At 35.0% G+C, this 25,720-nt stretch overlaps 3 protein-coding genes across 3 annotated transcripts; all 3 read left to right on the forward strand.

Moving 5' to 3' along the window:
* The first annotated feature begins 1,577 nt into the window (after window positions 1-1,577).
* LOC116007094 (40S ribosomal protein S24-1-like) lies at window positions 1,578-4,204 on the forward strand. Its single transcript, XM_031247681.1, has 5 exons — window positions 1,578-1,740; window positions 2,284-2,325; window positions 2,440-2,610; window positions 3,742-3,828; window positions 3,929-4,204. The coding sequence occupies exons 1-5, from the start codon at window positions 1,669-1,671 to the stop codon at window positions 3,968-3,970; spliced, it is 414 nt and encodes a 137-aa protein (XP_031103541.1). The 5' UTR covers window positions 1,578-1,668; the 3' UTR covers window positions 3,971-4,204.
* Window positions 4,205-9,378: 5,174 nt separating this feature from the next.
* LOC116005651 (guanosine deaminase-like) lies at window positions 9,379-16,368 on the forward strand. The gene is made up of 5 exons (XM_031245896.1): window positions 9,379-9,478; window positions 13,258-13,350; window positions 14,912-15,102; window positions 15,431-15,535; window positions 16,135-16,368. The coding sequence occupies exons 1-5, from the start codon at window positions 9,379-9,381 to the stop codon at window positions 16,333-16,335; spliced, it is 690 nt and encodes a 229-aa protein (XP_031101756.1). The 3' UTR covers window positions 16,336-16,368.
* Window positions 16,369-19,496: 3,128 nt separating this feature from the next.
* LOC116007083 (guanosine deaminase-like) lies at window positions 19,497-21,690 on the forward strand. The gene is made up of 5 exons (XM_031247670.1): window positions 19,497-19,644; window positions 20,408-20,467; window positions 20,867-21,057; window positions 21,141-21,245; window positions 21,341-21,690. Exons 1-5 carry the CDS (start codon window positions 19,566-19,568, stop codon window positions 21,530-21,532), a joined length of 627 nt encoding a protein of 208 aa, XP_031103530.1. The 5' UTR covers window positions 19,497-19,565; the 3' UTR covers window positions 21,533-21,690.
* The last annotated feature ends 4,030 nt before the right edge of the window (window positions 21,691-25,720 follow it).

Below are 25,720 nucleotides of genomic sequence, written 5' to 3' on the forward strand. Positions count from 1 at the left end.
TTCAAACATTCAAAAAGTAATCAGAAAATAACCACCAAGAGGTATTTATAGTTGGTAATTCGCACCTCTTTGAAGGGTTTCAAGACAAGGAGTCACGGGAGTCTCAATGTTCAGAAACTGATCATTGAGACTCACGGTGTGAGTGTCAGTGTGAGTTTAATGATCAGTGTACTCACGTTGAGACTCACACCGTGAGTCTCAGCGTGAGTCCCTGATCAGAAACTCTGCTGATGACTCACGGTGTGAGTGTTAGTGTGAGTTCTTTTAGTTGACCTTCACGCCTTCGTTTTGCTCCTTTGTTCTCCGATGTGCCCTTGGGTGTTTTCCTTGTGCTTTAAATCTTCGTTTTCTCCCAAGATTAGTATCTTTTCATGCTTGCTTGCTCATTGCTCAGTCATTCCTTTCTTCCAACAAGATATGCCAAATTATGCATTGCTCCACCCTTATTTACCTAGCATTTGAGTCAAAAACAAGCATAAATGAGCACAAAGATGAGGCCATTTAATGACATATCATCTTTAGTACAGGTCAACCGGTTAAACATATTAATAACAAGTTTAACCATTAATATTATGGTGTTAACTGTTTATAGGGATTCGTGTACACAAACTCGTTTATAACCTGCTAAGAACATATTGTTATTTACGTATTTAATATAAAAGGAAAGTTAAAATCTAAACAACCCTAAAGATTGCAAGGTGGACCAAGTCTATGCTCACAATTTTAGAACTCTATGTTCACAAATTTTGAACTCTATGTTCACAATTTTTAAACTCTATATTCATAATTTTTGAATTCTATATTCACAATTACAGAACTCTATATTCACAATTTCAGAACCCTATGTTCACAATTTCATAACTCTGGTATAACACAATTTTTGAATCTGATCTATATAACAAAATTGTGAATATAGAGTTCAAAAATTGTAAATATTGAGTAATGTAATTTTTATATTGAGATCTAAAATTGTGAATATAGAGTTTTAAAATTGTGAACATAGAGTTCTAAATTTGTGAACATAGAATTTTAAAATTGTGAACATGGACCCAAATCCATAGCATAATTTGCCACTTTGGTGGAGATGAGCATCCCTACCAATGGTTATTTAGGGGTTTTTGGAATAGTGTAAGGTGAGGTAGAAGAAAGAGAAAATGGAGAGAGAATGGGAATGCCTCTCCTGAAAAAGGGTGTTTGGAACACTGCAAATAGAATGGGAATGATCGCTGCACAGGCCTGCTGGGCGCATCAGACGCGTTTGACATACTTGTTTTTTACGGAGTATTTTTTTTTTTTAAAAATTAAATTTGTTTTATTTTTTTTCCATCTTCTCCTATTTTCTCTCTCCTAATCACACCTTCAAAAATTTTTCAAAAACCGCAAAAAGTAAGGATTCTCTAATAACTTACTATACTTTGATGGTTTTCAAGGATTATTATCCCTCTATGAAGCCCGAATAAAATTGAACGTTCTCCAAGTAAAAAATAGTACGGAGTAACAATTTAAATCATATTTTAAACCCTACCGGGTCCAAGAAATAACCCGCAATGAACATTGGGAAACCCTAGACTATATAATGATCTAGGGTTTTGTACTAAACCTCTTCTTTCTCGCGGGGACTGCACATTACGATTGAATTTCGTTTTCTGCAGTTCTCTTTGTCAAGCCATGGCGGACAAGGCAGTCACCATACGCACGCGTAAGTTCATGACCAACAGACTCCTCGCCCGAAAGCAGTTTGTAAGTCCCAGCGTCCTCTCTGTTAATCTCTCTCTATTTGTAACTTTTGCTGTTTATTTCCCCGTATATACGTGTCATTTTTTGTCTGAAGAAGGAATGGACACTATGGAGCATCGGCACGCCTATTTCTAAGCTGTTTGTTTGAAAATTATTTTGCATTTTGGAAGTTGTTTGAATTTAAATGTCTAGAAAATGTGAGGAAACTGACTTAGTTTCAGCTAACCTTTATGATTTTGGAGGAGCCTTGGAGTGGGTTTACCTCGATTTGTAAAGTTTGGTTTCCTCTATAATGAAAGCCTGGAATAAGGCCTTTAGGCCTTTTTTTTTCTAATAGAACAGAGGCTCATTTTTAACTGAAGATATTAACTTTCAAGAGAAAATGTAGATGCACAATGCACATTGGGAAACCCTAGACACAAGAAGAATTTCTCTGCTTGTTGTGCACCATTTCCATCCGTCTGATATAATAAGAAGTATTAATTTTTTTTGTTGTTATTAACGAGTTTAAATGTATTGCCTTTTTATTCTTCGATATGGATGCAGGTTATTGATGTTCTTCATCCTGGAAGGGCTAATGTCTCCAAGGTGATCTTTGTTAATCCTTCATCGAATCAATTGATTATGTTGAATTTTTGCATTTTTGGTTCTGGATTGTTTTTTGGAATGAATCTCATGTGTCATTGTATTGATTTTGTCTAGGCTGAGTTGAAGGAGAAGCTAGCTAGAATGTATGAAGTGAAGGACCCCAATTCCATATTTGTTTTCAAGTTCCGGACTCATTTTGGTGGTGGCAAATCCACTGGATTTGGTTTGATATATGACTCAGTTGAAAATGCAAAGAAGTTTGAGCCTAAGTACAGACTCATCAGGGTAAGTCAACACTGTATTTTTGCCTTTCTATGAGGATTAACTGTAGTCTCTGCAGGATTGATTTATTTTCATGTGGAATTTGATCTCTGAAGTTGTCAAGAAGTACTTTGTTCTAGTCTTAAAAGAATTATTTACAACATAAGTCCTTTGGGACGGCAGTGAATCATTTATGAATTAATTCAGGTTTAGTATTGATCAAAGTTCATTAGTAATTTGATCAATTTTTAGTGGTAAGCTGAAGTTCATGTTAAAGAGTTTTAATTTGATTTAGCCTTGGGCCATATAAGAGCTAAAATAGGGCTCCACACATCAAAAGACTTGTTAGCAAGGCATCTTTATGTACTAAGGAAAATCCAACGCAAAGCATTCTTGATGAGAATGTATTAAATGTTGAAATTTTTGTATTTTTATTCTTGATAATTGGTACACAAATTAGCTCAATATCATGGCCCTGCTTACGTAGAGTGGGAAACCTAATACATAGGATTCACAAAGAAAATGTTTGAACTGTTCAAGTTTTTCTGATACCTAACTGAGATAGAGAGGTGTGACATTATCTTGTTGCTTTAAATAATCAAGTACATTAACAAACAAGGCGTTTGGTTGAATGTAATTGAGTTGTAATTGAATTGTAATTCAATGAAAGCCTCAATTACATTGTTTGGTTGGAGGGAATTGCAATTCCACCGAATTGCAATTCAATGCTTGTGGGAAAGGGAAAAATAGAAGAAATGACAAAAGTATCCTTGGTGATTGCCAATATTATTATTACACAAGGACATTTTAGTCTTTATACCACTTTTTTCCTTCTCATTCCCAATAATTCTATTCCTCCCTACCCAACAATCTAATTTGAATTCTTACATTATTCCTACCTTATTCTTTTCCCACCGAATTGCAATTTCTTAATATCGAACATAGGCAATCATGCTCATCATATAGTGTTTGAGTGAGTTCAGTGCTATAATCTATTGCATCTCCCATTATTAACAATTCTGATAAAGTTGTTTAGGAACTGAAATTTTATTTCTTGTAGCTACATATAGCAAATTTTGGTGTTTGTGCACAATTGTCATTGTGGATGTCCTTTTTCTTTCATTTTTACACTATTTTACTTTTCTTCTACTGCAGAATGGTCTTGACACGAAGGTTGAGAAGTCAAGAAAACAAATGAAGGAACGTAAAAACAGGGCCAAGAAGATCCGTGGTGTTAAGAAGGTATATTTAACTAATGGCAACTTGTTTTGTGGTTTATGCAAGTATGTTGTGTATTTTCTGAATGAATTGGTTTTTACTGCACTGTTTTGGTTCCTTGCAGACTAAGGCTGGAGATGCTGCCAAGGGAGGCAAAAAGAAATGAGGTTTAGGGTAGCACAATATCTGGTTCTAATCCTTTTTTGGCCTGTTTTGCTTAAGTGCAAAGTGAGTCACAATTTAACAGTGTTACCTGAATTTTTTTGACAGTTCTAGTCTAGTGTTGTAAATTTGTTTTTCTTGAGGGAACATCTTTATTAAGCTCTCCAAGAATATTTGCTTCCAGGGATGCTCTCATTTGGTAAAATCTGTTAAAATTTAGCTACACATTTTCTATGGCTGCTGGATTAGTCTTAAATTCCCAGTTGTCGTTTCCTCCTTCTCCCTAGTCCCCATCCCCCCTCTCTCCTGTCCCCGTCTTCCTCCACTTCTCGTCCCCTCATCGGCTCATCCCCCGGCCCTCTCCTTTGCATTGCCCCCGTGTCCCCGGCCCTATCCTCCCCCTCCTAACTCCTAAGTGCATCTTCTTTTTGTGGTTTTCCATCTCTTGGTGGAACTTTAGGCTTTTCTGATAAGAACTTTACAAGCTTAGTTAATTATTGTGCTCGGATTTCGTTCTTATGATCTGATCCTTTACAGTATTAATTGTGAATGTCATTGCACATTTTGCATTCCCCAGCTACTGGTAATTTTAACCTTTCTTCTCCTAAACTAAAAAGTTATCCTCAGTATATTAAGATATTTTTAAAAAGTATTCCTTTTCAAAATAAACATTTATAACTTTATTATTACTAAACGTAAGAAATTTTCATAATACATTTATTATATGCAAAAGAATAACAATATGTAATTTAGTTAATACATTAGATATAAATTTTTTAAATGTCTTGAAAGAGATCATTTATATTTTTTTTGTTTGCATGAAAAAGGAAGCTTTTGTCATTATTTAAAGGTGTGCATTATACAAATTTTACTTTTGTAATAGCTTGCAAATCATGCATGAAAAGTAAAATTATTTGTTATTAATGGGGAGCAATGTTTTCTATTGTTAAAGACTTAAGAGCATCCTCAATAGTATTACACGCACCTGTTTGGACAATTGAGAGGGTCGCTCAATTGATTAAATAGCAACAACCAAATTTAATATATATATATTTTTTATTATTTTTACCCTAGGGAGCAACTATTTTTTGTTGTGAGGCAACGACAACAACTATTAGTTTTTTTTTAGCTTGCCTATATGTGTGTGTGTTTATTTTAATTAATTTCTATTACAATTATAAATTTATAGTTCAAATAAATAAAAAAAATATTTAAAGTATAGGATAATTAAATGCTGGGTTGATAAAAAATTGAAAAAAATTTTTAAAACTAATGGGAAAAAAAAGATTTTTGTGATTAGGTGAGATTATAGATTCTAGAGTCTACAAAAAAATTGAAGAAAAACCCTCAATTAGTGAGGATGCCCTAAGTTATTGACATTTGGCAATTGAATTGCTTCTTTTGGACATTTTTTATGGCATTATGTCCAATCATTATACTATGGACCATCGTTCGTCCTGTTAGGTGGACCATTAATATATTGAATGTACATTAAATTTATTATTTGAAAGTAAATTATTTTAGTACTGAAAGTTTATTATTTAGTATACTAGTACTATCAAATAATAAATATTTAATACATAAATAATGTACTTTTAATATATTAAAAATACAATTAGGTTAATGGTTCAGATTATAATTTGTTATTTTGCCTTGTGGTTTTTATCCAAATGGTAAAGCATTATTATTTACACATACAACGGATAAGTTCAAGAACATTAGACAACCCCAATTTCATTACGAAACCCAATATCGTGTAAATATATAGGATGGATAAGTTCAAAAGAATTAGACAAAGTCACCAAATTGAACACGAAACCCAATATCGTGAAAATATATATTAAAAAAATGCTTAAATAAACTCTACAAGATAATGCATATTAAACAAAGGAATAAAGGATATATTGGTTACAAAACTAAATGCGAGAATGTAAAAATGCTATCCATCCCAATTTACCTGAAGTAGCAGGATATCATTTGGTAATAAGGTCAATTAAAAAAAAAAAAAAAAAAAAAAAAAAAACCTTCTTGGTCTCTAGATGTATGAAGTCACTGTATGGATCTGTTGGTCTCCAATGGAAGACTGACAATGTCCTAATGAACACCTTGTTTTATTTTATTTTATTTATTATTGTTTGAAATTTCAGTAGTTGGCAGCGTGCTACTTCATTTTACTTGGAGTGAATTGCAAAGTTTTTTTTTTTTTGAAATAAAATTGCAAAGTTTTAAAATGTCAAATGATTCTATTACAATTTTGTTTGATTTGATTAGCAATTTCACGTTTGCCCACTTTTATTTCTCAAAAAGTTAGCCCAATTAAGCCAAACTGATACATCCCAAAATAGTAGAGATTGTAGCTCCTCAATCATATGTAGCTGTCTCCGCCTTCGTGGTTCAACTGCCATTGCCACCGTGCACTCAAGTTTTGTCATTCACTGCTGTCAGCTATCATTATGTTCACATATGTGTTAGAGGATATATTGTTGTACAAAATTTTGACACATGCACCTTCCATGCAGATATAAAAAAAAAAAATTGACACATGCATTCCCTACATCTCATTTTTATGTGATTTTTTCAAAGAGCATCATTCACACTTTTTGAGATGTCAATTAGGATAGAGGGTTAAGAAAAATAAGGGATAAAAGCAAAAAAAAAAAAAAAAAGTTTGTAGAAAATCTTGAAAAGATTGAGGTTGGAGGGTTGAATTTTATCTATTTATATTAATGAAGAAAAAGTTCACAAAAATCTTATTCTGACAGAGTCTATAAAAGTTAATAACTTTTTGAATACTAGTAGACTTCTAAAGGCTATNAAATAAGGGATAAAAGCAAAAAAAAAAAAAAAAAGTTTGTAGAAAATCTTGAAAAGATTGAGGTTGGAGGGTTGAATTTTATCTATTTATATTAATGAAGAAAAAGTTCACAAAAATCTTATTCTGACAGAGTCTATAAAAGTTAATAACTTTTTGAATACTAGTAGACTTCTAAAGGCTATAAAAGTCTGAATCGAATACCAGTATACTTTTAAAGAGTTTTGAAAAGTCTGTATACCCCTTTTGAAAAGTCTGGATACAATATTGGTAGACTTTTAAAGAGTCTTTAATTTAAAACTCTAAATTGAGGGTGTGTTTGGTTGACAAGTTTAGCTATCAAGAATGGGTATCAAAGTAATTGTTATTGTTTGGTTGGCAAGTGTTTAGAACACTACTATGAGTTTTGATTACCTCCTTAATTGCAAAACACATTCCCTAATAAAATAAGGGTTTCAATGTTTCATCCCCTCCCTCCTCAACCGCTTCCCCAATTATTAATAATCATTCTCATTCTACCCTACTACCAAACATGCAAAATACTTTCACCAAAATCCATTACCATTACCAAGTATTTGATACCCATTTCGATTCTGATTCCCATGTGTGAACCAAACACACTATGAATACAACCAAACTTTTAAAGTTGATAAAAGTCTTTAATAAAAGTCTATAAAAGTAATGATTGAATACGTACGCCCCCTTAAGAAAATGGGATGAAGAAGATGACGATGATAATGGTCCTGCGTCTGGGTGAGGATCTGAGGATGATGATGGTCCTGCATGCGTCTGAGTGAGAAATGGAAGAGAAACCTATGCACACTCTGGAAGAAAAGAAAACCAAGGAAAATAAAGGAAAATAATAAGTATTGCCATGTAATCATCCATATCAGCAATCAATTGGAAGAAAAGGTTTGGAATCGGCTATCAGGTAAAATTGAAGGTATTTGGGACGTTCAGTGGAGTAATTGCACGTTTTTTTAGTTCAATGGTCTGATTTCACTTTTGCGTTACGTTCAGTGGTCTGATTGCACTTTCGCGTTAGTTCAGTGGCTAATTTGGCCCTTATTCCTTCCAAAAATACTCTTAAAAACCTTTCATATAAATCCAAGCTTCTTTTAAGCACCTACTATTATTTTGTCAGGGAATGGCTATTTCATTGTTTGGTTCAGGTTTAATTTTATAGCATTAAATAAAATTCCATGAAATGAGTTATTCCCTTTGCAATGAGAATAGTCATTCTCAAGGCTTCCATTGGCATTAGCTATTTCTAGTCCATTCAAAATAACAACTTTTTATTATTCCAACAATACCTTTAAAAACCATCATATAAATCAAGCTTCTTTTCAACTCCTACTATTAATTTCTCAGATTCACATCATCACTACTGTACGATAATATGTTTATATATATATATATATATATATATATATATATTTATTTATTTATTTATTTTACAGTTGGGCACACACATATACAAATGTAGTACACGAACAGAAGAAACCTAGTTTATGTACATTATATTGTTTTGTTCTTCGGTAGTATTGTTTTATTTTTTTGATCTTTTTTTTTATTTTTTTATTTTTATAAATGGTTTTGAAAGAATACAATAATTTTAATATGTTTTGTATTTTATTATTTTATGGTGGGTGAGTATGTATATATTTGTATGTGTTTTATTTTGATTAAGGATATTTTAGTTATTTAAATGTAATTCATTTTCTATTTTCAGATCGAATCAAATAGAAGAATATGAACTCCCGAAGCTGAAATAACCTCTGTAATTCACCTACTTTCAAGTTTATATGAATGTATTTTTATTTTAAATTTTTTTAAAGCCACATCAGCTTGAAATTTGAAAGCTATCAAAGTTGACTTTTATATTCTTATTTATTTATTTATTATATTATAATATGATTTCAAAGTGGTATCACTTTTGAAAGTATGAGAGTATTGATGGATGTAGAGAAAATATTGAATGAATTATAAATTTAGTGATGTGGAGGTAAGACATACTTTTAAAGGTGAGAGAATATTTCAAGGATAAAGATAGCTTTATAATTCAATGCTATAGTTCTTATTAAAGGCATAAGGCAATTAAATGAATAACTTAGAAAATATATAAAATGAAATAAAAATACAAAATTAAATTGTCAAATTTACAATTTTGCCTCCTGAGCATCTCCAACCCTCTGCACAAAATTTTACACCAAAAGAAATATTTTCAGCATATTCTTATACCAAAATTTTTCTATCTCCAACCCATTTACACCAAATTTTATTCCTACACTACAATAATTTATATGTCAAGTACCTTGTGCTCAGATGACATGTAATGACTCTCCCATATGAGAGGTCATGAGATCGCGATATTGACTCTTTGTGCTTCAATAGGCTGAGAAAATATTGGTGAACAGGCCCTACAAATAGGGTCAGTTGTATTCACACATAAATATAACATATAGTTGTAATTTACTTTTCAATTAATATATATTCAGCCGGCGTCCAAGAGAGCCACCGTGGGTGCAGTCCTCTACTCGCTGGAAGGTTTATTTCTAGCTGCTCGCAGTGGGCCTTTGTTAGACTGCTATTCCCCGCTTATGGCTGAATCTATGGCTTGCAAGAAGGTGCTGTCTTGGATCAAGGATCGTGGAATTCCTTCTGTGGACCTCTACACCGACTGTTCCAATTTCAGAGCATGTTAGCCTCGGATCAAATCAATATCTTTTCTTATGTTGCTTTCTCTATTGATGCTTCTAGGGCTATTATGTCATCGTTTAATTCTTGTTTAGTTAATTTAGTTTCTATAACAGCTAATTGAGCTGCTCATACTCTTGCTACTGCGGTGGGCTAACACATTGTACTGGGATTCTATCCCACCAGACTCTATTTCAGCTTTGCTATAATCTACCGTACTACAGGTGGTTTTCAAAAAAAAAAATTCAATATTAGTCTTGTTTTAATCGTCATGATAAGATCTTTCAAGTGATATAATTTATTTTTAATAACATACAATTTATGTTTAAATATTTAACAAAATAGGTAACTATATAAAAACAAAAAGGATACCAAAAAAATTATCAGTGACAGGGTAATTGGGTATCCGACCCGGAACTATTGGCAGCACCCAAGACACCTCACCCCTCAGCATCAATGCTCAACGGTTCAACTCCTCAGCATTGATGGCCAACGTTCAGCTCCTCAGCATTGATGACAGACGTTCAGCTCCTCAGCATTCAACACCTCAGGTACTGATGTCCAACGATCAACTCTTCATGAATGCTCCATTACTGAGCTGAAGGGAATAAAAAGGCTCACAACCACATAGTGAAGGGGGGACACTTCTTACACTTCTTGCTAGACAATACATATCTCTTGTACACTGAGCACTACGCTCAACATTGTATTCAGATACTCAATAATACTCAGATTACATTTATTACCGTCATTGGTGCTCTCATTGAGAGCCGAGATCAGATCTCAGGCTAAAATCACAAAATCAAAAAACCACTCAGTTCATCTCATCGCTATCAATGGTATCTGGATCCAGCAGCTCGCGCACACCTAGTCAGGTGAACAAGGGTCACCCCTCGGGTGATCTTCGTGAGCAGCTCAACAGTAACCATGGAGGTGACCTTCGCAGCCAACTCAACAACAACAACCGCAGTGAAGGTGACCTCCGTACCCAACTCAACGACAACCATGGTGGTGGCCGTACTCCCCTCCCAGCAACTGCTGCTCCCGCCCAGGTGGTGGACCTTCAGGCAGTAGCGCAGGTCATCCAACAGGCGGCGGCGACGATGGCCCAACTAGTCGCAGAAATGCAAGGCCAGATCTTACCGCCACCACCCCCTCTGGAGGGAGAAGTGCAATCTCCGAGGCAAAACAGAACTCAGGGGGTGCAAGGATCCTCCAATAGAGGTCCCCGTGCCCAAGCAGGAAAGACAGTAACCAAACGACCATCCGGAGAAAGGATGGGCGAATCTGGTGGATTGGCTCCGCGTCACTCCACTAGACACAAAACACCATAGGAAGGCCTGGTGGAAAGACTCCAAAGGCAGATAGATGATTTGGAAAAGAAAGTAGAAGCAAGAGAACACTCACCAGAACCGGAGGTAAGAATGGCCGCTCCATTCTCTCCTGACATAATGGAAGTTCCTCTTCCAAAAGACTTTCAACTACCCACCATCAAGGCCTACACTGGCACTTCAGATCCGCGTACCCATATGACAAGATACAAGGCAGCCATGGTCATGATTGGGGCAAGCGATGCCATAATGTGCAGAGCGTTCTTGTCCACTTTGGACGGGACTGCTCAAGATTGGTTTAACACAATCCCAGACGGATCAGTTCAGACTTTTGCAGAGCTATCCAAAAGTTTCTTGTCTTATTTCTCAGGGAGTATACAACATAAGAAACCATTCTCACATCTCGGGGGGGTAAAACAGGATAAGGGAGAAAGCCTGCGAGACTTCTTAAGCAAATGGAAAAAAGAAGTCAACAACGTATATGACTTCGATTCGAAGGCAGCAATTCCCATCTTCATCCAAGCACTGAGGTCAGGCGATTTCCACAAACAACTGAACACCCACCACCCACGCTCTTATGAAGAACTCATGAGAACGGCCAACCAGTACGCAGACGCAGAAGAGGCTGACAGGAGAAAGAAGGATGAGGAGGAAGGACGAAAGAGTGAGCGACCTGATAAAACAGGTCCGCCCAGCCAGACACCACGACCAAACCAACCACCCTCAACGAAGGGAAGAGATGAGCATTCTCGTCTCGCCCCACCGCGGCACTTAACACCGCTTACTCACCCGGTTAGCGTGATTCTAAGTCACGCTGAGGAAATGGGAATGGTGCATTTTCCCTCAGCACCAGCATTTGTTGAGTGTCCGGGACAGTACCAGCATCAACAAAGCCTACCCGACAATGTGTGGCGAAAGAAAGAAGATCTTGAGCCTTCAGCTTCCAACACCAAGAAAAGGAGGTGCGACCTGGGCGAGAAAGCAAGAAACAGTGAGCTAGACGAAAAGTCCGTGCAACGCAAAAAACATGTAATTCGCTAATGGTCGGTCAAAATCTGTGAAGAAATAGAGAATTTCTGTCACAGAAGCAATGGAGGAAGAACTCCAAGTTGGCCGAAGTCAGTCCTCGGCCAAGTTTTTGGCCAAGTTTGGCCGAGGTCAGTCCTCGTCCAAAATTTAAAAAAAAAAAAAACAATAATAATAATATAATTGGCCGAGGTCAGTCCTCGGCCAACACTTGGTCGAGGCTTGACCTCGGCCAACACTTGGTTTGAAGTCGACCACCTCATCAAGTGGCTCCTCAAGTGGTGTCACCTCATCAAGTGGCGCTGCTCCTCATCAAGTAAAAAACTCTATTTCCCTTAGGGCCGGCATGAGATCCGGTCTCGCTAGCTACCTGACGGGAGAGTGTTTTCCTGGGTCAAGCCAGATGCTTGATTTCAAAAACACCACACTCTAGTCCCTTAGGGCTGGCACGAGATCCGATCTCGCTAGCTACCTGACGGGAGAGCAGACCTTTGATCGAAGCATACGGCTGGTCGAAGTAAGCTCGCGCACAGAACGTCAAACAAAAACAAAAACAAACAAACAAACAAACAAAAAAAAAACAAACAAAACAAAAACCACCAAAAAACAAAAAGAAAAAGAAAAAGAAACAAAAAAAAATTAAAAAAAAATTTGGCCGAAGTCACGCTTCGGCCAATTTGGCCGAGGCGTGACCTCAGCCAATTAATTTTGACCGAGGTCTGACTTCGGCCAAAATTTGGCCAAGGCCTGACCTTGGCCACTACGGTTCGAAAAAAAAAAAAAACAGTCTTATGCAGATCATTACTCCCAAACCACCTCAATTACTCTCGTTGGCTAGGGAGTGGGGGGACTGGTGACAGGGTAATTGGGTATCCGACCCGGAACTATTGGCAGCACCCAAGACACCTCACCCCTCAGCATCAATGCTCAACGGTTCAACTCCTCAGCATTGATGGCCAACGTTCAGCTCCTCAGCATTGATGACAGACGTTCAGCTCCTCAGCATTCAACACCTCAGGTACTGATGTCCAACGATCAACTCTTCATGAATGCTCCATTACTGAGCTGAAGGGAATAAAAAGGTTCACAACCACATAGTGAAAGGGGGACACTTCTTACACTTCTTGCTAGACAATACATATCTCTTGTACACTGAGCACTACGCTCAACATTGTATTCAGATACTCAATAATACTCAGATTACATTTATTACCGTCAATCAGAAAAAGACCAAGGCCAAAATAGTGAAAATAAGATTATCAAAGTTTTGTTGTTCATGAACAGTGTGCCAAATACGGTGCAGTACTATTCCTCCACGACAAAACTTTTGCTATTTTGGCACAATATTGTTCATCCACGACTGTTTTGACGTGTTAGTTGGAGGCAATTTGTGTCAATTTTTTTTGCTGATATGCTATTTTTCAGTGTTGGTTGGTGATAGTCTAAGATTTCTTACTACCCTTCTTCTCACTTTCAAATCTGATGAGAACATCCATTCCTCAATGGAAGAAGCCAATGGTAGGATTTCTTGAATTCCCCAGTATACTGTGCTTTCAAGTTTTCACTGTTCAAAACTCAAAAGGGTGTGTTGACATTTTTTTTGCTATCCTGTTGACTGTTTGGACCTATCACTTTTTCGTCTTGCATCATTTTTGTAGTTTTCTTCACCTTTTTTTTTTTTTTTTTTAATCTTCCTAGAATTTCAAAGATTGGGATTTTAGGCATACCCTTTTGGGGCTTCCGGGGCTTGATCTGCTTGTTGGGTTTTGTGATTGTGCTACTGATTCAGTTTTCTTGTAGCATGGTTGAAAAAATCGCTAGGCGCTTCCGAACACCTAGGACGCTTAGGCAGGGATTAATCGGCCCCTAAGCGTCAGTATATTTCTTTTATTTTAATTTTTGTATTTTAAAAATTTATTGAAGTATTCTTAATTTTTAAAAGAAATAATTATAAAGTATATAATATTTAATACTAAAATATTAAATATTAACCTAAAAAAATATAGAGTTCGTACAATTTAGTGTTATTTCGTTCAAAACAATGTTGTTTTGAGTTAAATAACCCATTTAAAAAAACAATAGTTAATTGGCCGACTAGTCGGTGCCTAGGAGACCTAGGCGGCCTAGGCGGTCGCCTAGCCGGCCAGCCGCCTAGACCACCATTTAAGGTGGTACATTAGGCGGTCAAGCGGCGGTCCCTAACGCCTAGGCGGGATTAATCGGTGCCTAGTGGAATTTTTCAACACTTGTCTTGTAGTGAGGTTAGAGTATTGAATTAATCAGAGATTATGTTCCCAGTTAATATTGAATATAATTACTCCGTGAATTATTGCAGTACTATATTTAGTTTTGAATTATTGTTCACGTGCACTATAAAGCTTGACTACACAGGATTCATAGTTGCTTTTAACTTCCTGCTAAAAAAATTGGATCTTTGTGTAATTGAGTAATGTATAGCCATAAAACAAATTGGGTTGTGCTTGTTGTGATCGAAATACTAAAATCTGGGGGCAAAGACTGAAATGGCACTGCATGAAATCTAATTGACAAAAATGGGAACGGAAAAAATAATTGACAACAATAAGAAATACGTCAAACTCAATTCCCACTTGAGTTTGGACCCAGTATTACGAAAAAAATACAAAATGCATTTTTGACATCAAACCCATGTTCCAAGTGAGTTTTTCCTATTTGTTGTCAATTCTTTATTCCGTTCCCATTTTTGTCAATTGCATGCAGTGCCATTTCAGTCTTTGCCCCCTAAAATCTGCTCTCTGCTTATTGTGTAGAAAGCTATATTGATATGTAATGTATAATGTTATTTTCATCATAGTGCGACATATGCATTCTACAGTATCACATTCACTATGCTTCATTCACAAGTTGGCCATTCGAATTTACCTTATATCTCACTCTTAGATACACATATGTGTAAAGATGGCTGCCCTCTTAGCTTTGTTCTTCTAAGGAAAAGATAAAAAAAAAGTCTGTTTTCAAAGAAATGGTATACCATAGTTTTTTTACAAATGCATTACATGAAGAATTCAGTAACTTTTTTTGTGTTGGTTATTTCTACCAGCTGTACAGGATAGAGATCACAAATTTTTGAGAAGAGCAGTTGAAGAAGCTTATAAAGCCGTAGAATGTGGTCACGGAGGCCCATTTGGTGCTGTTGTTGTTTGCAACGATGAAGTTGTTGTTAGCTGCCACAACATGGTATTTAACAACACTGACCCTACTGCTCATGCAGAGGTCACAGCTATAAGAGAGGTTATTATTTCATATATCATATCAGCCTTCTCCCTTCCATTCATATATATATATATATATATATATATATATATATATATATATATATATATATATATATATATAATGTCTTAATGTCTTCCATTCCTTCTTTTTTTTTTAGTACTACTTACCCTATTACAATGCAGTATATGTTCATAATTACTTTCTCAACCTAATGAAGCGCAAAGATCCACTGAGTTAGGCTCGAATCCACTCCCTTTCATATGGGAGTGCAGCTGGGTGCCACCAGACCACAAGTTCTTGGCTACATACCTTCTATTCTATCATCATTTACTGATTTCTGCAGGCATGTAAAAAGCTCAACCGCGTTAACCTATCAGACTGCGAAATATATGCGTCTTGTGAGCCATGTCCAATGTGCTTTTCTGCTATCCAGTTCTCGCAAATGAAGGTGACCATTTTTCCTGTTGTTTCTTCAACTAAAACCATGACTGCCTATGTTTATGCATTTCCTGATTTCATCCATTATTTGGTATTGTGGTGCAGAGGCTCGTTTACGGAGCCAAAGCAGAAGCTGCCATTGCCATTGGATTTGGATCTGATAGAATTATTGCAGNTATATATGTAATGTCTTAATGTCTTCCATTCCTTCTTTTTTTTTTAGTACTACTTACCCTATTACAATGCAGTATATGTTCATAATTACTTTCTCAACCTAATGAAGCGCAAAGATCCACTGAGTTAGGCTCGAATCCACTCCCTTTCATATGGGAGTGCAGCTGGGTGCCACCAGACCACAAGTTCTTGGCTACATACCTTCTATTCTATCATCATTTACTGATTTCTGCAGGCATGTAAAAAGCTCAACCGCGTTAACCTATCAGACTGCGAAATATATGCGTCTTGTGAGCCATGTCCAATGTGCTTTTCTGCTATCCAGTTCTCGCAAATGAAGGTGACCATTTTTCCTGTTGTTTCTTCAACTAAAACCATGACTGCCTATGTTTATGCATTTCCTGATTTCATCCATTATTTGGTATTGTGGTGCAGAGGCTCGTTTACGGAGCCAAAGCAGAAGCTGCCATTGCCATTGGATTTGGATCTGATAGAATTATTGCAGATGCTCTAAGAGGTACTACTTTCTATCAGAAGGCTAACTTGGAGATAAAGAGAGCTGATGGTAATGAGGCCATTATTGCTGAACAGGTGTTTGAGAATACAAAAGATAAGTTTCCTATTCATTCAAAGTGAATGAACATTGGAATTTGTTTGTGGAAATGTAATATTTGTGAAGTTTGGATCAGGATACTGTGTTTTCTTTCATTAACTAATGTAATGAAATAATATATTGGGTGTACTCTTGCGGGTTGCATGACATGTTTGATTAAATAAATTGGCTAGGAATGTGCTTGTTGTTCGTATCTCTATTGTTAATTCTAAATCTATATTAGTACTCAATGGAAGTGTCTTAAATCCTTTTACGAGTTCCTTAACTCCAAAAATTGTAGAAGTTCTTGTTCGTGCTAAAATTGAATGAGATTGCGGAATTAGTTAATAAGAGTTAGAGATGACCGTAGTTCAATTCCAGTTCCGAACCGTCAGATCACAATTCTGGGGAATGATAAATTGGAAATGACAATTCCACTTTATACTGCCAATTCTAACCTCTCTTTTTTTTTTTCTACATTTTTTATGAGTTAATTTCATTTTTGGTCCTAGATTTATAGGTGGCAGTCCACTTTTAGTCTTTTTTTTCAAGAACATCCACTTTTAGTCCTAGTATTATTGTAGCGTGACCATTTTTGGTTCTCTATTAACAAAACAGTTTAAATGTCGTTAAATAATACAATGACATTTTAGTCTTCAATTATGAATTTTTTTTTAAAAATAAACATAAAAAATATAGAGGGTCAACTTACTTTATATAAAACAGATCAAAATGTCATTGTATTTAACAACATTTTAATGATTTTGTTGACGGAAGACCAAAAATAGTCATGCCACAATAATACTATGACTAAATAAGGATGTTTTAATAAAAAGGGACTAAACGTGAACTATCATCTATAAATTTAGGACAAAAAATGTAATTAACTCCAATTTTTTATCTTTAGATCTTTTTTTTTTTATTTTTTCCTTCTCTGTTTAGAACCGGAATCGATCGGCTTCGAACTGAAACCTTTTTAGGTTCCGATTTAGTTTCTACCATGCCTAATAATAAAGGTTTTTTCTATTCTTTGACTTTTTGTTTTCATTATTTCCTTTTAAAGTCTTAATTTTTTTTTTGTCACTTTTCATTTGTAGAGTTGACCAATGGAATCGGGAGTGGTGAACCTGGTTTTTTCCCTCTCTAATTGCTGTAAATTTAATTTTGCAATCTTAGTAACACATTTTTAATTACCTAATTTTGATTTTTAGGCTAATATTGTACGATAGTGACTCGGCAACATTTTAAATGTTGTTATCATTGCAATACTCAAAAGTCAAAAACTCAAAATTGATGTACTATACATACATTTATAATAACCATTATGCTTTTTGTTTTTGCCTTGATTCCATAAATATTGAGTAATTGGTAAATGGTAATCTAGTACCTTGGTGTATCTTACTTTCTTTATTTTTGGGTTTCTTTCCATATTTCTTAAATTCTTACTTGAGAATCGAAGTTGTTTATAGTGATGCTTCCACCAAGTGTCCAAATAAATGGAATTGGGTTATGTTCCTTGTGTAGTTTGATATTGCTACTAGAACTCATATAACATTTTACCCGCAATGCTTACCTTAATATATATAAACATGTGCGTAGCGTTATACAACCATAACTCACTAGCAAAGTATACATATATACAAACAGTAGAATTATAGCATTTGTTAATGGCGCATTTGTTCATCCTTGCAAACGAGCTTACATCGATGCAAACCTCCAGTGCCATCAAACCCAGGTGTGTGCGAACATATTTAGTGCCAGACCGCAATGTTAGCAACAGTATAAAGTGTCGCGAATGTGTGTTTCACGACAAGGAGGTAAGCCTGATAATGTTTTTTGTATATTATGTTTAGATTAAGTTTAGCTAATGTTTCTGGTATTCTCACCGCACTGCGTAGGAATAAAAATAAAATCTTGCAAAGCCCTGTTGTTTATTTACTGATTGTTTCTAATTTATTCTAATGGTTTTCTACTTGGTCATTCTGTTTGTTTTCTAATTGTTTATTTTAATCTTTATTGTAATAGTGTTAATCTAAATAAAAGTAGCATACGCAAAATGCATAATGTGCACAAAGTGTAATCCTGAAAGGTTTTTAATTTTTTAAAATCATGGTTTTAAGATTTTGAATGCCCAGAACTAATAATGAATGTAAACCCTAATTGTTTTCTAATATAACATTTAAAAACCATTCAGATTCTAAACAATTCAGTCTTACCAGTACAGATAAGGGTATTAAAAAAAAACCAGTACAGATAAGGGTATAATTATTTTTTGGACTGTATTATAATATTAAGATTTAATTATTATATAAATCATTAATCATATCATATCATATAATAATAAAAGACATTTACTGGTAAGGTTTTATTTACAATAATAAAAAGACATTTACTGACAGAATGCATTTCACATATAAAATCAATTATAATAAACATTTAAAAATTGTAAAAAACACTTACCTGAGATCCTATTTTACCACTTTTATAATCCCATTGATGCTTTCTACTCAAAAAAACCAGTCTTTGGGCACAAACATGTATAAGTAGCCACATCTAGAGTAAGTAATCCTACTGATTTGTAATGAGTTAGATATTAATAATTTGTAAATTTAATTTTTTACTCATTGCACTTTACTGTTTTACTCATTTGTTGTTTAGAAGAAATATAACCACAACCATACAATTGACATGTGTATATTAATATAATTTGTAAATTTAATCTTTAATATTAATACTTTGTTATTTTATTATTATTGACCCTGTTACATTTAGTAAATGTCCATATACTATCTCAACCTACTGAAGGTCTAACAAAGTCAACATTGCACCCACTGAGGCTCGAACCCATGACCTTCCACTTAAAAGAATCACTTCATGCCGTTTGACCACAGGGCCTTTGGCAAACAAAACAAAAAATATATATATATTATTTATGTAAGTTAATCTTATTTTAATCGCCTTGATGAGATCTTTAATATTATTTATGAAATAATATATAATTTATGTTTAAATATTTAACAAAATATGTAACTCAAAAGTATGTAACTATATAAAAACAAAAAGGATACAAAAGAAATTATCAAAAAAGTCAAGTACAAAACAGTGAAGAAAAATATTAGCAGATATGGCGTTCACCACTTCACCCACGACAAAACTTTTGCTGTTTTGGCGTGTTCGCGTCAATTGTTTTGCCGTTACGCCATTTTTTTCAGTGTTGGTTGGAGATAAGATTTTTTTTTTTTTATCTCTGAGAACAACTGGACTGATCACATGAATGAAATTTAAGAGCAAAGCAAAGATTTTTATCTCTTTCAAATCTGAGAACATCCATTCGTCAATGGAAGAAGCCAATGGTAGGATTTCTTGAATTCCCCAGTATACTGTGCTTTCAAGTTTTCACTGTTCAAAACTCAAAAGGGTGTGTTGAAATTTCTGTTGCTATCCTGTTGACTGTTTGGACCTATCACTTTTTCGTGTTGCATCATTTTTGTAGTTTTCTTCACCTTTTTCTTTTTTTAATCTTCCAAGAATTTCAAAGATTGGGATTTTAGGCATACCCTTTTGGGCCTTCTGGGGCTTGATCTGCTTGCTGGGTTTTGTGATTGTGCTACTGATTCAGTGTTCTTGTAGTGAGGTTGAGTTTGATTTATGATATGAAAATTTTAAAATGGGCATCTTCCTCTGAACACCCGGTTCAGTGTTAAATTAATCAGAGATTACCCAGTTTAATATTGAATTACAATTACTCCGTGAATAATTGCAGTACTATATTTGGTTCTGAATTACTATTCATATGCACAATAAATCTTGACTACATAGTTGCTTTTAACTTCCTGCTAAAAAAATTGGATCTTTGTGTAATTTACTAATGTATAGCCATAAAACAAATTGGGTTGTGCTTGTTGTGAGATACTAAAATCTGCTCTCTGCTTATTGTGTAGAAAACTATATTGATATGTGATGTATAACGTTATTATCATCATAGTGCAATAAAAGAATAATATTCCTGACATATTCACTAAGTGTTAGTGTGCTACTGCAACTTTCCTTCATTAGATTTACTCCTTTCTTTGTTTGATTTTCATCATCACTTTAATCTCTCCCTCTTTTGGTCAGTTGTTGAAGCCAAGGATGGAACTACCTCAGTTGCCACCGCATTTGCAGGCAACCAGGAAGGTAACCTGAAGGCCTCATTTCTAGTTACTTTTTCCTTTTCCAATTAGTGTTCACTTCTTATTACTTATCATTTGTCGAGAAGTAATTGGAGTCATTCTAATGCTAGTGGTTATATAAATACATCTTCATATTTGACACTGCAGATTTCTTTTTTTGTTTCATGGCTTCAATGTCGATATGGCATCTAGACATGCATAACAAGTTGGCCATTCTAATTTACCTGAGATCTCACTCTTAGATAGACATATGTGTAAAGATGGCTGTCCTCTTTGCTTTGTTCTTTTAAGGAAAAGATAAAAAGTCTGTTTTCTAAGAAATGTTATGCCATAGTTTTTTTAAAAATGCATTACATGAAGAATTCAGTAACTTTTTTTTTTCTCTGTTGGTTATTTCTACCAGCTGTACAGGATAGAGATGAAATTTTTTTGAGAAGAGCAGTTGATGAAGCTTATAAAGCTGCAGAATGTGGTGAAGGAGCCCCATTTGGTGCTGTTATTGTTTGCAACGATGAAGTTGTTGTTAGCTGCCACAACATGATGTATAACAACACTGACCCTACTGCTCATGCCGAGGTGACAGCTATAAGAGAGGTTTGATATATCAGCGTTCCCTTCCATTTCTATGTATGTAATGTCTTACCTTCTACTAGTATTTCACCGTTTACTGATTTCAGGCATGTAAAAAGCTGAACCGCATTAAGCTATCAGACTGCGAAATATATGCGTCGTGTGAGCCATGCCCAATGTGCTTTTCTGCTATCCAGCTCTCGAAAATGAAGGTTACCATTTTTCCTGCTGTTTCTTCAACTAAAATCATGACTGCCCGTGTTTATGCATTTCCTGATTTCATCCATTATTTGGTATTGTGGTGCAGAGGCTCGTTTACGGAGCCAAAGCAGAAGCTGCCATGGCCGTTGGATTTGGATCTATTGCAGATGCTCTAAGAGGTACTGGTTTCTATCAGAAGGCTAACTTGGAGATAAAGAGAGTTGATGGTAATGAGGCCATTATTGCTGAACAAGTGTTTGAGAATACAAAAGCTAAGTTTCCTATTCATTCAAAGTAAATGAACATTGGAATTTGTTTGTGGAAATGTAATATTTGTGAAAGTGTGGATCAGGATACTGTGTTTTCTTTCATTAACTAATATAATGAAATAATATTGGGTGTACTATTGCGGTTTACATGACATGTTTGATTAAATAAATTAGAATAAATTGGTTAGGAATGTGCTTGATGTTCCTATTTCTATTGTGGATCTAAATCTATATTTAGTACCCAATGGAAGAGTCTTAATTCCTTTTACAAGTTTCTTAACTCCAAAAATTGTAGAAGCTCTTATTCGTGTCCAGGATTGGATGAGGTTGTCAAATTAGTCAATCACAATTAGGGATGATCGCGGTTTAATTTTAGTTCTGAACCGCCGGATCATGATTCTGAGAAATGATAAATTGGAATGGGGAGTTCCGATTTAAACTTTTTTAGGTACATTTTTAGCCTTTAAGTCCTTTTTTTTCCCTCTCTGTTCAGAATCGAACCGAGCGGCTTTGAACTGAAACCTATTTGGTTCCAGTTTGATTTCTACCATGCCTGATATTAAAGGGTTTTTCTATCCTTTTACTTTCTGTTTTCATTATTTCCTTTTATTTTTAATTTTTTTTTTTAACTTTTCATTTGTAGAGTTGACCAATGGAATTGAGAGTGGTAATCCTGGTTCTTGCCTTTCTCTAATTGTTGTAAATTTAATTCTTTTAATCTTAGTAACACATTTTTTTAATTACCTAATTTTGGTTTTTTAGGCTAATATTGTAGGAAAGTGACTTGCCAACATTTTAAATGTTGTCATTGCAATACTCAAAAAGCAAAAACTCAAAATTGATGTACCATACATGCATAGCAATCATTATCCTTTTTTGCTTTTGCCTTGATTCCATAAGAGCATTCCCATTAGTTGATTTTTGTTGTTTTTTGTGGGATTAAATGTGAGGTGAAAGAGAGAGAAAATTTGAGATTCTTGCTGGAGGACTTGGTTTTTATCTCCACAGTGGGTCCCACCAAAGATGAAAAAAGCCCTACTAGTGCCCGTGAGGCGCACTAGAAACGCGTAGCCAGGCACATGCACTCCACACGCCTATTGGGAGGGTTAACCATATTTTTTTTTGTCTCACAACTCTTTTTCCTTGTTTTTTTCCCTCCATCCTTCTCAACTATGTGCCTCTTAAAAATTTGTGAAAAAAACTATAATAATGTGGTTGCTCTAAATCTTGAGTTATTGGTAAATGGTAATCTAGTATCTCTCTTTGTACCTTACTCTCTTTATTTTTGTGTCTCATTCTATATTTCTTAAATTCTTGAGAATTGAAGTTGTCTATGGTGGGCTTCCACCAAGTGTCTAAATCAATGGAATTGGGTTATATTCCTCATGTAGTTTGGTATTGCTACTAAAACTCATATAGCAATTTGTCTGCAATCCTTAACTATAATATGAAAAAAAAAATTCTGAGCCAATTTATTTAACTATCTATTCTAGACATTTAAAATTTTCCATTTTTACTTAGCCTTATAGCTTTAATAATGTATTTAACTTTTGGCTCGGGAAGCCAGGGATCGCCTCGTCAAGCACATTGGATGTGCAAACAATTCCGGGAAATGGGTTAAGTGGTTACCGTCAGAGGAGGGTTGCGCTAAACTTAACACTGATGGGGAGATGGATTCCAGGATACACTATCAAAATTGGGATCACAAATAGCTTCTCAGCCAAGTTGTGAGGCCTAAGGGGAGAATCTACGGCTCAACTTGCGAAAAGGGTTTTTCAAGATTTGGGTTGAAATGAATTCGGTGGTTGCAGTGCCGCTCATGGATTATTAGAGGAATCATGATGAGGCAACTATCATGCTGATTAGATATTGCAAAGACTTGGTTAAAAAGTTTAGATCGATCCGTTTCTCGCATATCTACATGGAGGAAAATCAATGTGCTGATAGCCTCGCAAATTTGGGGCAATAGATGCCTTTGGAGACTCACGTGTTGAATGATGTGCCAGATAGCTTAAAAGAGCAACTCAGAGCGGATGCTCTTGGTGTTCCGAAGCCTAGGATGCTTTAACACCTCCTGAGTGGAGGTGGCTAATGTACCAAAAAAATGTACTCCCTCCGTCACATTTTATGTGTCTGGTTCGGTTAACGATGATTGACTGAAGTTATTTTTAATTTAATTTTTAATATATTAAGTTTATTATTAATATACAAAATTTATATATTTAGAAACTACACTAAAAGTACTATTAAACACAAAAATCAAAATTAAAAACAAGTAAAAAATAATAAAGAAAGAATTGGTTTAACTAATGAATAGTAAGTATGACAGATAAAATGGAACAGATGAAGTATTTAACTTTTGAAATTTGATCATAAAGAAATAGTATGATTGTATACTCAAATTATTAGAATCTAAATGTTGGAATGCTTTGTAATGAACTAATGAAAGAAGAGTATGATTGGATATTTAAATTAATGGAATGCTTTGTAGTGAACTAATGAAACAAGAGTATGATTGGATATTTAAATTATTGGAATCTAAATGTTGGAATGCTTTGTAATGAACTAATGAAAGAAGAGTATGATTGAATATTTATTGGAATCTAGATGTTGGAATGCTTTGTAATTAACTCATGAAAGAAGAGTATGATTGGACAGTCCTTATACTGTGGACGATGGTCCACAATGCATTGTGGACCATGGGTCATGGTTGATACTGCAGTTGTGTTAAAAGGATATTGTAGTTGTGTTGAAAGGATAATGCAATTGTGTTAAAAAGGAACTGCAGTTGTGCGGAACAGAGGTCGTGTCATTCATCTGGAACTGCAGTTGTGTTGTACGGATACTGCAGTTGTGTTGAAAAGATACTGCAGCTGTGTTGAACATATACTGCAGTTGTGTTGAACGGATGAACGACCTCTGTTCCGTGCAACTGCAGTTTCCTTTCAACACAATTGCAGTATCTTTTCAACACAACTGCAGTATCAGTTATGATCATAGTCCACAATGCATTGTGCACCATGGTCCACGATATAATTTGCGATAATTGGATACTTAAATTCTTGGAATCTAGATGTTGGAATGCTTTGTAATGAACTAACGAAAGAAGAGTATGATTGGATGCTTAAATTCTTGGAATCTAAATGTTGGAATGCTTTGTAATGAACTAATGATTCTAGAATCGTTAGGAATTAGTTAATTACATCATTTTTGTAAATTATGGTTGTAAATTGGCAAAGTTCACACTATAGTGTTATAAAATACACTTTAAAGTTTGCATTATTTATTAAAATACTATCACGATTTGAACCTTTTACTCGGTTAACCCGGCTCAAACCCGGGTGGCAGACGGTTTCGAACTCAAGACCTCACGGCCGCGAGCGTCTTGGTCTTGCCACTCAGGCTGCCCTTACGGGCTATATATATATATATATATATATATATATATATATATATATATATATATAAAAGTAGGTTCGAACCACCCTTAACTTGCGAACTACTAAAGAATTACACCACAACTGCTATGCGATTCACCGCAACGCCTCCAGATATTTTGCAGTACAATCATATCCAGTGCGGTGCAATCATGTAGTAAGTGCGATACAATCCTTCAGTAATTCACACGTTAAGGTCTGTTCGCACCTGACTGTGGAACTATGTGTGTAAGAGAGAGAAACAAACCAAATCTAAAATAAGCTCTTCATCCACTAGAATAACATTTAGTAAACAATGTGGACAAAAGCTTTATAGAGTTTTCATCTTATGAGAGTGGAGAGCTTTCGTCCAGTGGATAAAGCTCTTTTCATTGCACAAACTGCCACAAAGCTTCATCTAGTAGACTCACTAGACTGGTCCTTGGAAGAAGTTTTGTTCCCAATGAACTAGTCTACTGGATGAAGTATTTTGTCCAGTGGAGCTTACTGTGTACCATGGTCCATGTTGCAGCATGTACCAGAAACAATATCGTATCATTTTAATTACATTTTAAATTCATTTGACAATATTCTCTGTTATTTAGTTTCATTTTTCACGCACATTAATTTTATTATAACAATACTAAAGTATCATTTTAGATCCACTACAATAGCATTTGACAATATACGTTTTTGCATTTTAAATTCACTGCGCATGCTTTTTTTTGACAATATACATTATGTATGTATATATGTATGTATATAAAGCTTACCAAATAAAGTTATTACATGTATACATAA

This window comes from Ipomoea triloba, chromosome 15 (assembly GCF_003576645.1).
Source record: "Ipomoea triloba cultivar NCNSP0323 chromosome 15, ASM357664v1".
Classification (NCBI taxonomy): domain Eukaryota; kingdom Viridiplantae; phylum Streptophyta; class Magnoliopsida; order Solanales; family Convolvulaceae; genus Ipomoea; species Ipomoea triloba.